The sequence below is a fragment of the Netta rufina genome (genome assembly GCF_964035555.1).
Source record: "Netta rufina genome assembly, chromosome: 4".
In the NCBI taxonomy this organism is placed as follows: domain Eukaryota; kingdom Metazoa; phylum Chordata; class Aves; order Anseriformes; family Anatidae; genus Netta; species Netta rufina.
The window spans coordinates 71,115,193-71,132,981 of NC_140127.1; the positions used below are offsets into that span (position 1 = coordinate 71,115,193).

Below are 17,789 nucleotides of genomic sequence, written 5' to 3' on the forward strand. Positions count from 1 at the left end.
CTACAGACTTAATAATCACTTCCATATTTCAAAAACAATGGCAAATAAAAATGTAGCATGGTCTGAAAGTGACATGCAAACACCTATGCCACTAGATCACTAATGGACATGCCAAAAATTAACCACACATTTCAGTCTTCCCCTTCACACCACATAGATAGTTAAGATTTAGGTGCTCTACCTCATAGTTTTCAGCAATGAAAGGAAACTGCTCAGGCTGTAAGAACTGAGTTTTAGGGATATCAAGGCCGTCTTCTCCATAGAGAAACTGCACAACGCTGCCATCGCTATCACGTACAGTCAGGTCATACTGAACCACCAGTCCTTCCAGATGTTTTATGATACACCTATCTCAAAGAAAATTAAAACACGTTGAGGTTGCACAGTAACAAGGATGATAACTCTAACACGAAAAATACTGTTTTCAGTAAAATCTTAATTTCACTTAAGGACTTATCAGGAATTCTGCAAGCAAAAAAACCTTAGACATGACATACAAACAAAACAGGTGATGATATTGCAATGTTTTCTGCATGTTGCTCCATCCAACTTCCTTGGACTGAAAAAACTTAAAATGAAACAGCAAGTTACTTGCTATTTCTGTTGTCACACAAACAGCTGTGTACAAGAAGAAACTCTTTTAGAACCCCTCACTACCCTCCGAAACAATACAGAATTTCCACCTTCTTCTATACACTGCAGGTGTGGCCTGAATAAAGATGAGGCCCAGAATGTGGCCTAAAAAAAATGAGTTGCAAGGAATACGTGCATCTTTCCTTGTCCCCGGATATTTGGAGAATTTCAAACAGCAAACTCTTTTTGTGAATATTAAGTACGCTATGAAGTTACTCTAAGCTACCTAAGCACTTCCTCCAGCCTACCATACTTCAGGAAAAAATATAATTTAAAGGCTGGAAGTCTTTAATAAGCCTCTTACCTTTGTAGGTACCCAGAACGGCTGGTTTTGACAGCTGTATCCACAAGACCTTCCCTGCCAGCCATGCAGTGAAAGAAGAATTCCTAAACATAAGCACAATCCCATCAGCATTCTGTTGACAAGTACACAAAGACTGGTAATTCATATTCTTTCTGAAAAGCTGCATTTGAAAGCAGGGTAAACATAGGTGATTTATCTATCATGGCAAAATACTCTGTATTAAAATAGTAAGATCTAAATAAATTTCAGTATAAGCAGAATGAGTATTAAGCTTACAGATGGTTTGATTCCAGTGAGAAATCTGCCAGTCACAAATCCTCCTGAGCTAGGGGAGAAATCGTAAGGTTGGAAACACGGCAGAGACTTGCCAGATGCCATCAGCGGGGGCCTTCGACCTTCCAGCTCAATCTGGCCCAGCAAACAAGAGATCTGCATGTGGACAGGAAAAGCACAGGCAAGAAAAGATAAAAGGAAACATCACTTTTCCATCCAACTTTTTGCTCACGTAAGTGCAACGTTTTTTCTTGAAAAACTTAATAAAGCAATTACATGTTCACTAAATGTTATGTTCATTAAGTGTTCTTGCTGCTGATGGACAGTAACAACACGTGGATCTCATCTGGTCTTTTTAAATAAAGTTATTCCACCCCTTGACTCACCCTCAACACTTCTATTCACATTCTGTATGAATATTTTAATATAAGTAGATGTGAAACTAAAATATTTTAAATAATTAGTTCTCTTCGTTACCCTTACTACCTCCCAGCATTTCACTAAAAACAGAACAAAATAAAAAACAAAATGAAGCAAAAAAAACCTCTTGACCTTTGGTACTTTAGATAGCCTTTTTATACAGCATGTTTGGTGTTTTGTCTGCATTGCAGAAGGCAAAAGGAAATAGCATTGTTGCCATTTCCACTAAATTCAAAGTAAGATTTCATTGTTCCTATAGCAGTGGAAGAAGGAAACTGATGAGTCAGTCTCCAGCAAGAGCCAGGGAAAGTTCTTTCTCCTGCAGGAGGTTTGTTTGTATTATCTGCAGCATTCCTTCCAACAAGAAGGCCTGCAGTTTCTATGAATCCTTAATGCACTAAGAACTGCTGGAAGAAAAAAAAAAAAAAAAAAAAAAAAGGGTAAAATTATCTGCTGAGGTCTTTATCATATTCTTCCCAAACTTTTCCATGCAAAAACTTGCATTCCCAAAGCCCACAATAAAAATCTTGCATGGCAATTAGAGAGTCATAGGAGACCTACTCAATAACTTGCACTCTTGGACAAATTACATCAATATACGTAGCTGCTCAGTAATTATAACTGTCATTACCTGTACTGTATTTACAGTGGACCCTTTGGCTCCTGACTGTACCATCAATTGCAAATTGTTCTCCGGAAAGCTTCTGTGCAGACCAAGGGGCATACAAACCTAAAGAGTTAGAATAGTGGTGAGGGGAACAGAACAAAACTATTAGTAATAAAACAATGAACCAAAGCAATTCCTGTCAAAGGCTTTAAGAAGTAAAACCAGGACAAATCACAGGCATTCCTATTTATAATCTTAAAAGCATCTTGAATATTAAGCCATCTTATTCAGAGAGGATGAGGTTGAGGTACTGGCAAGGCAGTATGTGAAGCCTAAGCTGGGGACAGATGGAAAGCTCCAGCCTCCAGAGCAGTCAGGCACCCCTCATCAACATGGAATTAACTTTCCAAACAAGATTAGTATATACAGATGCCTCGATGCCAACCTTGTTAACTTCATTGTTGTAATTGTTTACTTCCTCCTTGAATTTCAGATCAACCATGTTAAAATCCCTCTGGTCTTTGCAGAGATGGGCATCCTGCCATTTCCCTTGGACCTCCTCACATGACGTTGTTTCTGGCAAATTAAGAGCAGCTCTAACAGCCTGAAAATAAAACAAGGGGTTTTTTAGGTGCCAAGCAGACATGATTACATAGGGCAGATTTTCTAATTTTTTTTTTTTTAATTATTATGAAAAAAAAGCTCTGCAAAATAACTTACTTCAATACCATGCTGGTTTGATTTTTCAATGATTTTTTGTCTTTTCTGGTCTGCTTCAGGTTTAACCAAGATATCTTCAATCCCTGTTAAAGAAGACAGACAGACCACATCATGATCCAAACAGAGAAACAATTGTGAACGTATTTACCACATCCTTCAGAAGTCACCAAAAATGGTCACTAAAAGGGATAAAACACATGATGGATGAGGACAGACTGAAGGAGACACATTTGTCTGGCTTTTAAAGATAGACGGAAATAAAAATTTCTTCAAGAGGGAAAAAAAATAAATAAATCACAGTATCCAAGATCAAATGCTGGCCAAGAGAGATTGTAGAAGTGCCATCCCCGAAGATACTCACTTGACTGGACACAGCCCTGCACAAGCTCACCTGGCAGGACTTGCTTTGAGCAGAGAGCTGCATTACATCACTTCCACAGGTCCCTCCCAGAGTAAATTATTCCAAGACTCTACGCGTTCAGCATTTCTGTGGGGACCAGTGGGACTCTTTCATACTGAGGTTTATAACACAAAGGAGCTTAACGGTCCCATTACATGTCCCTTCACTGTCCAGTCCTTGCTCTCTTCTTCCCATTATAAACTTGTCTCTTCTTCCTTGACTCCTTCTGAACCTCATTCATCTCATCTCTGACTCATTTTGTTCAGTGCTAAATCATCTCATCTTCACCAAACACTAGGCTCCTGCTCCAGTCCCACTTCCCTTTTTCTGATGTTTTAAAAATCTAATGATCCCAGGCTCTTTGCTCATTATCTCTGTCAAGTGAGCTTTTGTGCCCTTACTTTCAAGATATATTTTCTGTATCTTAGAGGCAATTAATCATCTTACTTCAACAGATCTCCCACTTTTCTCTGGTTCACAGAAGACTGTTGTTTCCTCGCTGCTGTCAAAGCTTACTACTGCTCTACATAACTCCAAGTGATTATGTTGTGCCTTCACAAGTGAATTTAAACTCTCCTGATGCTACATACCATAAATTTTTCATTAGCATAAGAACATCTTGCAAAGCTCTACACGGTCATTTGAAATATTTTAACTACTGCAAGAAGAGGGAGCAGAGTAAGGGTCAATTTTTTTATTGACTGCCAAGTGCATTCTTGTATGAGTTTGCAAAACTGTAATGAAAGTCAAATATTTACCAAAAGTTTTACAGTAGAATGAGGTATGCTAGACTTGACTAATAACCCCTCAGAGTCCTCCCTTCTCACTTATCAGTTGTTATGGTTTCTGTGCAATCATTATTCTCTGAGAAGTAAAAAAAACATGGAGCTTCATAGGAAGTTTTGTCAACATGAAATTTAAACACGAGACATTTACACTCTTCACACTTCAATCAGGCAGGACAGATCAGAGAATTTAATGGACATCTTTATGATTATGCTTTCTCTTTATGCTTAAAAGGCCAGCTATGTAAAAAACAGGAGTGAGGGGGAAAAAGTTGGCAAACAGCGATCCCAGTCAAGGACACTGTCTTGTAGAAGTTTATTTACAGAACTCTTGGCATGTATTCTACCCAACACTGTCTGTTTTATACCTCATGAGATGCTGCAGTGCCCTGGTGAATTAGTCCTTGTGTTACTCACCCATTGTAAATCCCCTGTAGAGCTGCAGATAAGCAGTGAAGAGGCGTCCCAGACATGTTAGCACTTTCCCACTCGTTTCACCCCCGTAGATTTCATAGCAACAGTGGACCAGACCATAGGCAGAGCTGCCAAAGTGAGCTTTGTCCAACACGCCACAAAGTAATTCCCCATTTCTAATAATAACCTGAAAAAGAAAACACAACGCTTCAGGAAAAAATTTTGATCCCAATACGACCTTTTCAGGTTTTTCTGAGTAAATAAGACACATGAAAAGAAGGCTTTAAGTAAAAAGCTTTAAAAGCCCACATATTGGTGAACAGTTAAACATATTCACCAATATTACCTGTTTACCTGTACTTAGATGGAATCTGCATCAGGCAGGATTAGAAGAGAGTTTTTCTTTACACTCAACCCTATCCTGTGATTACCACCTTCTGTCAGCATCTTTCAATGCCTGTTTTTAATTTCATCATCATTCTGTTTCCCTTCCCATTCCTCTACTCCATACATATTTAGATTAAAAGGCATCCCAGCCCAGCCTCCAGAGGTGCAGCACCAGCATACCTGCGACTCACACATTGAATCAAGGTTTAGACATCTGTTTGCAGGTCCCTTTATCCAGGCTTTTCCACCAATCTTAGCTTTTCCAGTCAAATTCAGTGGCACGTGATTTTCTGGAATGATGTTTATTAGCAATGTAGAAACAACCTACAAAGAAGCAGAAAGAATGGCAAGAACTATTTATTTCCCATATTCCTTTCTCACTGTACAGAATTTGGCAAAGAGAAGGAAACCAACAATCTATACATGTATTTTCACTGACAACAAACATTTTAAAAAAAATCAAAAGTGTGATGTTTACAAGAAAGGAATATGCTTTTGCTCTTTCAGATGCTAGAGTTGCAATGAGACACAATTACTCTGAAACAAATGGCACCAGAGCTTTTTTTAATTTCCTTGTTAATGGGAAAAATAACTGTCCATCCACTTGGGCTTCTCAGATACTACATCAATATAATGACGATCTCAACCAAAAATTAAAATACTAGAGTATTTACCTAAAACCTTTAAGTTCAGAGGTTTAAAAACAGCGACTGGTGTAACTTTACTCTTCCACTCTCAGCAAGTTCTGCTTACTGTGATTGCCAAATTCTTTCTCTGCTCTGATGCTTGCAGCATTATGTTTCTATCTGCAAGACTGATAAGAGCAACAAGTAAAAGTACTATGCTAATTCTGTCATTTTAAATGAAAAGACTCTTATAGCCTTAGTGAGAATATACAATCAAGATCTGTATGGTTCAGTTCAGATATGGTTTTGCTTAGACAACAGGATGCAGCTTTTCATCAGCCCCCAGCAGCACCCATTGTAACAGTAGTGTTCTGCTTACTTTAGAACCACCAGTGTTCTTTAACCCAATAAATTATAAGCTACCTGCTTTCCCGTCCATAGTCGCTGTGGTTTCATAATGGCAGGAGGAAATACTTTAATTCTTCCTTTTTTGTCTGTCAGGCCCCGGTAAACAAGCTCCATGTATTGCTCTCTTGTGAAGAAGCAGCCCCGGGTTGTCATGCTGACTCCAGAAATCATGTGGTCCTGGATCAGTCCTGGAAGTGGTTTGCCATCCTAAAGAAATTTGGAAGAAAAAAGGTTTCGTGGGAGGCAAGTGCCTGCAGCTTCCCAAATTAGTCTAGCTTGATAAATGCATCAAAGTCCCTTCTTAGGAAGGCTTCATCACAGTACAGCTCTCTTCTAAATCTCTCCTAGGCATCAACAATTAAAAGGAACAAGATTGTTTAGGTGTTCCCTCTTACAGAGTGCACATCACAACTCAGTTTGGGGAGATGAGAAGCAAGTAACAATGCCTGAACAACAAAAATCTGCTGAGCACAGCTGGCAAAAAAAAAATAAATAAACAACGTGATTTCATGGAGGAAGTTTATCTGACAGCTTTATTTACCTTTGGAACTAGATACTGTTCATCAGTGAAGGCCAAAGTGTAGGCCTCTGCTCTACCCAGCTCACTTTGTGGAAAATGGGCATTCATTTCATCACCATCAAAATCAGCATTGTAAGCCTTGCAGTTGGCGTAGTGAAGCCTCAGCACTTTTTCTCCAGGCAGGATTCTGGCCCGGTGAGCTTGGATGGAGGGTCTGTGAAGAGTGGGCTGGCGGTTCAGTAGAAGCACATCTCCTGTTTTAATATGACGACAAACCTGCAAGAGAATTGCAGTTGATGTCTATAAAACATTTCCATGCGTGCCTCTTGAAAAGAATGGATCTTAAAGCACACACGCATTCAAAGCAGTTTCTTTCTGGTATTAACATTCTGTGCAAAAGGTTTAAGAGAATCAATCAAGACTACTTACTCCCAAAGCTCTCTGCTCTCTACCAAACCACAGCCTAAGCCTGCTCTGTGCTCCATTAACACCCACAAACCACAGCCATCAAACCAAGGTAGCAGCGTGCGAGCCACACCCTGCCTCCTCTCCCCTGGCAATACGGGCATTGAAGAATGAAAAAGGGAAATTCTGTTATTTGTAAGTGAGAAAATAAACTGAATTTGCCCAAAGCCAAATTGATAATTCCTGTCACCATAAAGCCAGTGCTGGACAGCTTGGAGTAAGATAATATGACCAGGTAGCTGGAGAAGAGGCCAGGGAGCTCCTAGCTCTTAATTTCATGTTTGAGTAAAGCACATGGTGGAGGTCATACAACAAACTCTTATCTAGAACACAGCCTCTCAAAATAGTCTCACTTTAATTTGTCAGTATATACACACTATAATAGATCCATCAAAGCGATCATCAACAGCTCAAGATAACCTGTTCGTACAGTGTAAATACTCAGTGTTTACTGAGTATATGAAGATTTCAGCAGGCATGCTGCGATTTCCAGGAGTTAAGAGCAAACAGAGATTAAACATGCTGTGCTTAGCATTACACAATGCATTCGCAGCCTGGTTTGTGGGAGTCTTCCGCATCTATTTCATCAGTGAGCTCAATTTTCACATCTGTTTTGCAGGTCATCATCCCAGTAAAAAAGCCAAGGTGAAATTTTGAAGTTCTTACTGAGCAGGACTGACAACCCTAAAGCCACAGAACCCTGCATCTGTGACGGATGCAGCTTTGCAGTCTGGTGCAGTAATCACCCAAGGAATTAATGACTTCCACTAAAGCTCTCACAAATCACACCAACACTTTGTGAGCCTCAAGCACCACCTTGTATTCAAGAAGACCGGGTGGCATCCTCGCTGATCCCACTGCAACAGTCTGGGGCCTCAGAACAGCGTGTAACTTAAGGGGGAGATCATTTGTTCCTTGCAAGTAAGGAAACTTTAGATTGACTTTATGTAATGCTTTATCCAGAAATCCCCACAAAGTTCAGAATTGGAGCCAAAACTTAAATGCCTGAGCCCTGATGTTTGGAGGCCCTCCAGAAGCCTGTTTTCCTTCACTGTGTATTTACCACATGCAGGATTCTGTGTAGCCCTGGAGGATTATTCTCAGCCCAAAAAATATACACTAAAAGAGGGACTCTTTACAGAAATTCAGGTAAGAGAAGAAAAAAGTGAGTACTGAGCTGTCCAACAATTTACTGCTCCATTTAATGATCGTCCTACATGCATTTGAGTCAGAACTGACCAAAAGCAGCTCTTTTTACTCTGTCTTGGATATCAACCTCTGTCAGAGGTCTGCACATGTTGTTTGCACTGATGAACCCTGAGGAGAGAGGATGGCTTTCAAAGGTAAAAGCTCAACCACCACTTTTACTTAACAGCCACCTAGGCTGGAAGCCAGGTGCGCGTGGGTTCTTCTCGTCTGAAAAAAAAACAAAACTCTTCTTAAAAGGCTTCAGGCTCATCCAGGAAACAGAAGCAACACAGAATTTGCAAGAGCATTGTAACTATCACTTTTATCCCTGTGATAGGTTCTGAAAGAAGAGATATCACAGAAATGCTCCGTCTTAAATCTTAAATCCACTTCTATTAGACATGGGTATGATAACAGGCAGCATGAAATGACCATTTGCCATTTCCACACCAATTCTCCCCAGCACCTAAAAAAATGTTCTCAACACTCACAAGGTGGGGAAACATCACAACCGAGAAGTTTCAAAGGTTGATTAAGTAGCAGCACAGAGAACTCAAATCCTCCAGCAGCTCCAAAGAAACAACTGATGTAAGCACCAAGCACACCACAGATGTTAGCATCTGTACAAACAGATGGGCATCAGTGGGGTTGGTTCTTGCTTTGCCATCTGCAAAATGAGATGGTGAAAGGGAGAGGGATCCTAGCTTACAGCAGTCAGTACCAAAAAAAATAAACACTCCTCCTGTAGTCCGTGCCACTCCCAGCATGGCTGATGGAAAAAATGGGAGGACTTGACTCCGAACTTGGTCATGGGCACCCATCGCGGCAGACAGGGCACATCAGCTGCTTGTGGTGCACCTACTCTACAAACACATTGAATTTCAGCTACCACCACAAAACTGCTCCAAATATAGAACATTTGGAATTTCTAAAAGAAATGAAAAAATTCTAAAGTTGGCTGAGAAGGGCAGAGAGGCAGGGGAACACAAAAGCATAAGAATATCTTTCATACTACTGAGACTTTCCAAGAACAGCCAGCTGTAAGGGAAAGACTCTTCAGCATCTTGACAAGATGAACACCACATTAAGAGATGAGTAAAGTAATGTGAACACCACATTAAAAGATGAGCACATTAAGAGATGAGTAAAACTGAGGATGAAAAAATGGTTATTAAAATTAGAAAAAAGTGTCAGGCTCTTCTTTTCAGATATTCCTTCAACCTTTTCCAAGCCACCTACTAAAAGACAAGACAGTGTTGCTCAGGGAGTCTTTTGGAGTCTGTTAGAACCACCACCACGGACAACATTATCACTTAAAAAAAACACAACACAGATAGAATGGTTCTGCCAAGCCAAGTCTTTGTCATACTCACAATCTTCAGTCCTGTCGGGGGTGCACCTGAGGAAGGGGTGAGAAGCTGCTTGGCTATGGCTTCCCTCTGGGTCAGGCTGCTGGCACTCAGCACCGTACGAGACCCGTCCTCATTAATGACCATGGAGGCCCCGGGGTGAACCTTTGGGCCGTTTATGACAGCTTGCCTCAGCTCTTTGACATTCCAGGGAGTGACCGGCTGAGGGTAGGTCAGTTTGGTAGCAAATACCTAGACAGGAAGGAAAAAGAAGGAGAGAAATAACTAGTTGTCCAGCTTTCATTTAGAACAGAAGTCACTGAGGACACAGGGTCAAACATTAACTCAGATAACGTCAACATAAATTATTTTTAGATTTTGGGTGCATCCTCTCAATCTATTGTCATGCCAAATGGATATGTTTCTGTTTCAAAAGGCACTACAACAATAACTATGCCCTTTTTACGGAGCAGGAAAGAAAAACTGAATTAGCAATTTAAAAACCTAGCATGATTTTAGATTCTGCAAACAAACTGACAATACAGGGGAAAAACCTATAACCACCAGGCTCACTGTTCTCAGATAGACAACCAGAAGAGACTGGTTATGAGAAGTTCAAGTTCAGGATTGGTGTAACCTCTGGGAGTCATTAAAGATGAAGTTTGAGAAGTATCTATAGCTGTTTCTTAAAGGCTGTCAGGCCTATTACAAGATACTGTACAAAGATCAAGAGAGAAACAGAACCTACTTAGAAAGTTTGCACTAATTCATAAGCCAAGGAAGCTTTTTTTTTTTAATCATTCTCTTTCCTAGACTTAGTGTTCAGCCTAATGGTAAGAATTTCCTGCTCTTCAATGTTCCTTCTTCATTAACATCCAACAGTAAGACACAACTGTGATGCACGAGGGAGGAAAAGGTCCAGACGGGTCAGTAAATCTCTGCATTTTAAACTGTTTACTGCGTAGCTGAAAACACTAGAGTATAGCTCAGCCCCCAGCTGTACCATAAAGAAATGCTCCTTTCTTTCTTCTTACCATGGGAATGCCAATCTCATTGGTGCCAATGTACATATCAGGGCAAATGACTGATCGAGCCGCAAAATCCACACGTTTTCCCATCATGTGCTTGCGGAAGAGTCCTTCCTTTTTCTCCAATAGCTTTGAAAACAAAAGTTAATGACTAAAATGTGAGAGAAAAGCATGCAACATGAGACAGAGTCTCAAGACATTAAGTGATTAAGTGAGTATCATGAAAACCCCTACATAATGAGCACAAAATATAACACTTAGTTCTTATTCCATCCATTTCTCTTGTTCTACCAGCCTGTGACACACAAAGTCTCTAACACTCTCCCTGCCACTCACCTGACGAATACCAGGGTATTTTTCAGTCATTAGTTTGTCCATGTCACTGTCAAAGACAATGTTGACGTGAGCCTGAAGACGAACCCAGGTGTTGTAAAGCTTATCTGCAATCGTCTGTCCTGGAATTGTAGCCAGGACAGAATGGTCCAGAGGTTCATTACTCTCACCGGTCTCCTGCAGAAACAGGAAATCGGAACTTGGACTTAACAAGAAATACCTCCTGGATACCAAGCTGAAATCACAGTGTTAAATGACAAAGAAAACACTGACCACTATTTTGCACCTCACTGAAGAAACCAACTCAAAAAATAAAATTAAAGATATGTTTACACATATTACACCTAAGCGTTTCAGACTGGTCTGCTGTCAAGGTTTAGAAACTGACTTGGATGGGAGATCTCCAAAGACCACACGTACATATTCCAGTGGCATTTTACTAGCTGATTGCTTGGTAAGTGACAGTCCTCTTTCCAAATTAGCTTTTTACTGGTTAGTCAGCATAGGCTAAGAACCACTGTTCTCCCAGGAAGCCCTATTTTCGGATGAAAATACAAACCCAACAGCTTGCAGCACTTACATCACTGTTCTCACAGCCTAGGAGGCTGTATACCAGTCATCTCCAAAACACATTTTTTCATATTGTCACCTTAAACATTTTAAGGGCACATCTCCACCTAGTGGCCAAACTCTCAGTAACTAAAACGTTTAAAAAAAAACCCTTAAACTTCAAGATGTAAACCAAATCCAGCTGAAACTAAGTCTAGTATCAAAGAACCCTTAATAACACGATTGATGAATAAATATGAAAAGAGGTTTTCAGTATGTTTATGATCAATTTCTGCTCTGTAGGTTAAGTGTGTTGGTTAACCTGCATTACTATTCTTTTTTTCAAATTAGCTAACAAGTTTCTCCCCTTGTAGGGCAGTACACTGGAGTGAACATGTCTGCCAGAGATCCAGCATTTCCTCCATGTGTGCACAGCACCATGAAGACAGAGCAGATTAGAGTGTTTGAAGGCTGTCAGAAAAATATTAGGCTTCATATCAGTGGAGGAAAAATAGCTGGAATACAGATGATATTCCAAAACAAGGGTATAACCGTTACTACAGAAGGAAAAAATGTAACACGCAGAAGCTTGGGATATCCAGACTGATTCTACCTTAAGTTTTCTTCACAGTTATGTTATCAAAATGGTGATTTCTAAGGCAAGAGATACATGTTCCAAACCTTAAAACTCCACAGAGAGTTGCATACTGTACGACAATTGTGCTTAGAAAAGGGCACTTATTACTTAATTAAGAGTGACCATGCACATATTTAGTGCTCTGCAAATTCACAGTCCAATGCACCATGCAGAAAGTTCCCTCTGTAAGCAAACTCCATGATTCACAGCCTAAACACAGAAGCTGAGGTGTCCCTAGCTTTCTCCTTGAAGTCTTCCCAAAACAAATATAGGAAAACGGCACGAAGCCACATAGCCTGGATGAAGGTGGTGACACATATTACCATGTGAACTGGCTGGCTGTAAGCAAGCATTGTTACTAATTATGGCTATTTGGAATTTTTTTTAGTTCATCTAGACATTAATGGTTAAAAATAACCAGCATCACAATTGGCTCTCCTAGGCTTAAAAGATAAAGTGGCTGATAAAGTGGCTTTTTTCCATCACCATTTTTAATTTGATAAGATGCTCCTAAAGTTTTATTATAAACTGTTTCTGCTGTAAATATTTCATTTTCCAGTAACAAGAGCCCATGTTTCACATACAGTAGACTAATATAAAAACCACTACTAGAGAAGTCCACATAAAAGGATATTCCCTTTGCACTAGAGAGCTGAATGGAAAGATGTGAGCAAAAATACCTAGAGAACACATCTAACAGCATATATTCCAGCAGCCCAGGCAAAAAATGTTACTGAAACAGTTTAAACAAGAACCTACCCAAACTGCACCCCGCATATCCAAATAGTAAAGAATAAGATAACAAGCAACTCTTACTGTTTGGGTTTCACCTTCTACAGTTTTAATTGGCTGACATTGTTCTTTTGCCATGAAAACCAAGAGCTTCCGTATCAGTTTGGCATCCTTCATGACAGCCTGCAGGTTGACCGTCTGACCGTTCGTAAACATCCGGTCTCCAATACGATTCACAGGACGATACCTACAGGAGATCAAGACCATTTTAGATCAGCGTCACCAAAAAGCAGCATAATAAATCTCAAACACACTAAGCTAAGTCTTCAAGGCTGGAAAAAATAATCCCTTTAAACTAACAGTGAGCATTTGAAACCTTTTATTTATTTATTATACTGGCACAGTCGAAAGAGGAACAATTCTTTAACAAGACATTCTACCAGCACTCTACTGCTGTAACATCCTAATATTCTGTAATAGTTTGAAATATTAATACCAAAATAGACTTTTTTCAAAACTACTATTTTACTTCTTTAGTGTAACTTCAGAGGAGCTTGGTAAAAGTTATCATCAGTTACTGCTGTCACTTTTGTTTGTTTAAGTCTCCACTGACATTTTAGTATACCAGTGCCTGTACTAGAGGTGTTTGCATCTCTGACTCCTGAGAAAAGTATTTGGTTTAACCCATGATTTGTTTTGTACTTGTTTGGGTAATTTATTTATTATTATTATTTTATTTTTTTTTTACCTTGAAGGCGGAACTACAAGCAGATCTAAAAAAAACATATCTGGACTAAATCCTGAACTCTTATCGGAATCCATCCCAGGAAAGAGGTAACGCAAAAAGAAACCTGAAAAGAGAAAATAGAAAAGATAAACACATTAATGCTGCTTTTTCTGGGGAATCTAATCCCTCATCCCCCAGATGCACTTGGTCAATCAAAATGATCTGCTAAGTTAAATACCAGAAAGCTTGTTTAAAATAAGAACATTTAGGCATAGGTACTTCAGAAATAATTTTATTGTTCTTTTTGGTCAAATATATATTTTTTTTGTCACTGGCTGTGACTGATACATGAAACCCTTTGATTTTTCCTGACAACTGCAGATACTTTTAGCATATAGGAAACTCTAAAGAAGAAACCACTAAATACATTCCCAGTCTTTAACCAATGTAACTGTGGGGAATAGTAGACACAGCACCATGTGAACATCATATTCTTCCTGAACAACAACCAAGCTTTGTAAGGAGCCACAGTTTGAGAGCTACTTTACTGAATTTAGTTCTCTGCCTTCACTAGGTACCAGCCCTTCTGTCATAAACATTTATCTTGCAACCAGGAGCCCTCCAGGCAAAAGGTAAAGATTTGAAAAGGATTTAATACGGAAAAAAACGTTTGCAGACTTTGTCCACTAAAGGACAAAGAAAACAGGAGACAACATTGCTCTTAATAACCATTACCTTCATTCTTCCACAGAGACATGATGAACTCCTTGGCAGTCATTGGTGTCAGGTACCCTCTCTTCCCTAATTGTGTTTCATCAATAGCTTAAAAATAAATAAAAAACCAAAGACACAGGGTTATTTTGAAAGGTTTTCTTGGCTTACAACAATCAGTGTTTCCAGCAAAGAAAAGGAGTGGAAATGACACAAAATACACTGGCTAATATCTATTATAAAGCATCATTAACATGTTTACTTCGGCGATTTGGAATTAAATAAAGTGAGCCTTCCAAGTATGGAATAAATAAGCCATTTATGTGACTAGTGAATATGTAGCTGAAATAACACTCATTCTTTACAGCTAAAGTGTATGCTTTATTTGACTGTATTTATTTGATTGATTTATTAATGGTGAATTGTATCCCTTTTTGCACTGACCAAACCAAAAAACAAGAGTCAACCTACAGCTGAAAAAGGCAAACAGGACTCAAGTATTACCAGTGGGACCAAGGTTCATATGAAATACCCAACTGGATGAGACAACAGCTACAGTCAGGATGGCAAACATTTTACCTGCTGGCTCATCCACAGTGCCTTTCTCTCCTGACTTACGATACACTGTGGAAGGATAAGTTACTGTCAGCTTGCTGTTATGTTCTTTTCGCACCAGTGACCTTCTAGATCTAAAAGAAAAAAAAAAAAAAAAGGTAAAAAAGGGTTAATACAAAGACTTACAACATTTTACTATACACCACCAATTTACTTCCTCGTGTAGTTAAACTTACTTGCAGTTTGGGCATCTCTTTGAAGTCATATGTGCTTTCCAGAATTGTGCTATTAGTTTATTTCTACACTCACAAACATTTTTTACCTGATAAAGAGAGGAATTAAAAATATTGAAAATAATTAAAATAATTTAAAACATTTGACACAAGTTTATTAAACTACCTAATTTACATCAAACTCAGCATTACACATACAATCCCAACATTCATCTCCCTGCTTTTAAAATTTATCAATAATCTTTAATCTTCAAGTCAGTGCTAAATTATAAAGCTTTTTCTAATTAGAGGTCTTCTCCAATCTAAAAGCTAGAAGATTGACCAAAATCACACTTCTTTTGACTGCTCGTGAATGAATACATAAGTTCCTAAGGGTCTTAGGTTGTTTTCGAAAAAAACAAGTTTAATCTGCTCTAAGATGTTAAAACTTAGTAATATTTCCCTTTACTAACATCTTACATTAAACTGTATTTAAAAGAAAAGAAGAATTCAATTACAATCATGCAATTTAAACATTTTTAATGCACATTATGCTGCAAAACTGCTGGATGTCTGAGTTCAAAAATGTTCTGCAGCTCAGAACAGCTGACACATTGTGCAGAGGTATCACTAGCTGCAGGTAACGTACTGACAGAAACATGAGACTATTTTTATATCCTATTCATGCTATAAAAACATCTCCATTAGGTTTATATAAAATGTGATTTGTTTTCTAACAGTTACTGTAAGTTCTTGTGGGCCAGCAAAGAGTATTTTTAAGCTTAATTTTGGACATTACACTCTAAATGTAACACGCTTCAGATTTCAGAGACAAAATCTAAAGTCTACATAGTCAAACAGAGACTTTCTTGTGCACATGGCTGTATTAAAAGGACAAAATCTGGTATCCTCAGGGGATCACTGATTCTACTTACATTTGAACACTGATCGCTTGGTTCTTGGCTTTGCAAGATTTCATGGACATGGTGGTTTAACTCTTCTTCAATTTCTAGAGCTGTTGCATCTGCACTTTGCTCTAAAAACTGAAAGAAAAGGAATAGGTAAGGATAAGTCTATATTTACATTAGTATCAACTGAAAAAGGGATGGAAAAAGACAGAGTACTTGCCCTGTTCAGGACGACTTCAAGATCATGGACAGCATGAAGCAGCCCATTCTCCAGAACCTTCAGCTGACTCAGCAGTAAGTGAACCACAGCTCGAGTACATGTCAGCATGTGACAGTTCAAACAAGAACCTCGAATTAGAAGGTATAATTTCTGGGAAGGAAAGAGGAAAAAAGTTATCCTAGTAGATATATTAGCTCACACACATTGTCACTCAGCACTTTGCTGGATAGGTTGTTGAATCTTATCCATACTGGCACAGTTTTCTGGAATAAGTTATTTGGAATAAGGGGACCTATAGGGACAAATATACAAATGTTGCTATTCTGAGCTCAAACATGTCCTAAATGTCCAGGAAGCACTTGGAGATTCTAAGGTAAAAGAAGGTAGCTGTTCATCTAAGTTTGCAGTAGCAATTTAAAGGGAACAAGTAATAGTTGTTACTGTGCCATCTATTTAATTAAGTCATGAGACCCTGCAGTTGGTGATATAGTTTTGTGATCAACACTCCCACCCTTTTGTTTATTGATAGTGCACAAAATAATAGCTACAGCAAAGCACATAGTTTGCAAGAGTCTACAAAGTCTGTTTTCATTGAACTATCATGACACAACAAAGCTTTTCTACTATGATTACTGGTTAATAAATAGAACTACAGCTAAAATAAGAGAAAAAAAAACAGATTTTAGTACCTTTTCTGTTTCTAAGGACTACAAACTATTGCAGCTTGAACACCATCAGCCATTTCACCTGTGAGACAATAATTAAGCACACTTACATCAAAAAACAGGGGGTTGTAGACAGTCAGAGGCAGCTCTATGTGGCCAAAATGACCCGGGCAGTTGCTGAAGTTCTGCATGCAAGTTGCACAGGCTTCTTTGGAATCTGGAGGTCCCAATGCCAGGTCGTACAGCCCGTTGACAGATGGATTGCCCACATTATCCAGGTACTGAGGATCTGTTATGGCTTTCACACTCAGCTTCCTGAAGATGAGAGAAAAGGACAAAAATCAGCTGGAGCCAACAGCTAAGCCACATAGACTTGAATATGAGCAGTAGCATCGGCATTTAGCACCTGGGTGACTTTTTCAGTGATAAAAACACATTTTTAAGAGCATGTTGGACACACAACAGGGATTTATGCATGGTTAACCACATTGTCTGGGTACAGTTGCTCATAAAACAGTAAATATTTATTTTAGATCTTTACTAATAACCTTTACTCGCCGTCTCCTGGCCCCCACAGCCCCACAGGGAGCCCAGGGGGAACCCCTGGGCCACCATCACTGAGGGCCAGCTCGCACCGGGACTACAGCTCCCAGCATGCCTCACGGCCCTACCCCATAGAGCCCAGCCGGAGCCCCCGCGCAAAGCACCCTGGGAGTTGTAGTCCTCCACCCACATGCAACCCTGATCAGGGCACGGCGGGGGGGTGGAAAGGAACAAACCTGCCTCGGCTGCTCACCTGATCTCCTCAGCCGTGTACATCCCGAAGGACACCCTGGCGAACCGCCACCACGGCACCACCTTGGGCGGCCTCATGGCGAAGGGGCGAGCTGCTTTCCCCCGGCCGCTGCGCCACGGGCGGAACCACGCGGGGAAGGAAGGGAGGGGGGGGACGGGAAGGGGCGAGGCGGCGCCGGGACGTACCACGGCTGAGGGGAGGAGGCGGGGGCAGGTCT

General features: G+C 39.8%; 1 protein-coding gene across 1 annotated transcript in view; it reads right to left on the reverse strand.

Moving 5' to 3' along the window:
• The window catches only part of POLR1A (RNA polymerase I subunit A), a 32,289-nt gene extending 14,585 nt beyond the window's left edge, over window positions 1–17,704 (reverse strand). The window contains exons 1-22 of the mRNA XM_084286854.1: window positions 17,573–17,704; window positions 16,887–17,091; window positions 16,112–16,261; window positions 15,919–16,026; window positions 15,008–15,093; window positions 14,796–14,905; window positions 14,241–14,327; window positions 13,527–13,629; window positions 12,863–13,025; window positions 10,864–11,037; window positions 10,534–10,656; window positions 9,524–9,751; window positions 6,519–6,773; window positions 5,993–6,184; window positions 5,124–5,267; window positions 4,560–4,743; window positions 2,958–3,040; window positions 2,683–2,841; window positions 2,262–2,360; window positions 1,214–1,366; window positions 938–1,020; window positions 182–347 (exon numbers count right to left, since the gene is read on the reverse strand). Coding sequence (XP_084142980.1) covers window positions 182–347; window positions 938–1,020; window positions 1,214–1,366; window positions 2,262–2,360; window positions 2,683–2,841; window positions 2,958–3,040; window positions 4,560–4,743; window positions 5,124–5,267; window positions 5,993–6,184; window positions 6,519–6,773; window positions 9,524–9,751; window positions 10,534–10,656; window positions 10,864–11,037; window positions 12,863–13,025; window positions 13,527–13,629; window positions 14,241–14,327; window positions 14,796–14,905; window positions 15,008–15,093; window positions 15,919–16,026; window positions 16,112–16,261; window positions 16,887–17,091; window positions 17,573–17,649 — 3,132 coding nt within the window. The 5' untranslated portion in view covers window positions 17,650–17,704. The remainder of the gene's footprint in view (window positions 1–181; window positions 348–937; window positions 1,021–1,213; window positions 1,367–2,261; window positions 2,361–2,682; window positions 2,842–2,957; window positions 3,041–4,559; window positions 4,744–5,123; window positions 5,268–5,992; window positions 6,185–6,518; window positions 6,774–9,523; window positions 9,752–10,533; window positions 10,657–10,863; window positions 11,038–12,862; window positions 13,026–13,526; window positions 13,630–14,240; window positions 14,328–14,795; window positions 14,906–15,007; window positions 15,094–15,918; window positions 16,027–16,111; window positions 16,262–16,886; window positions 17,092–17,572) is intronic.
• Between the last annotated feature and the right edge of the window lie 85 nt (window positions 17,705–17,789).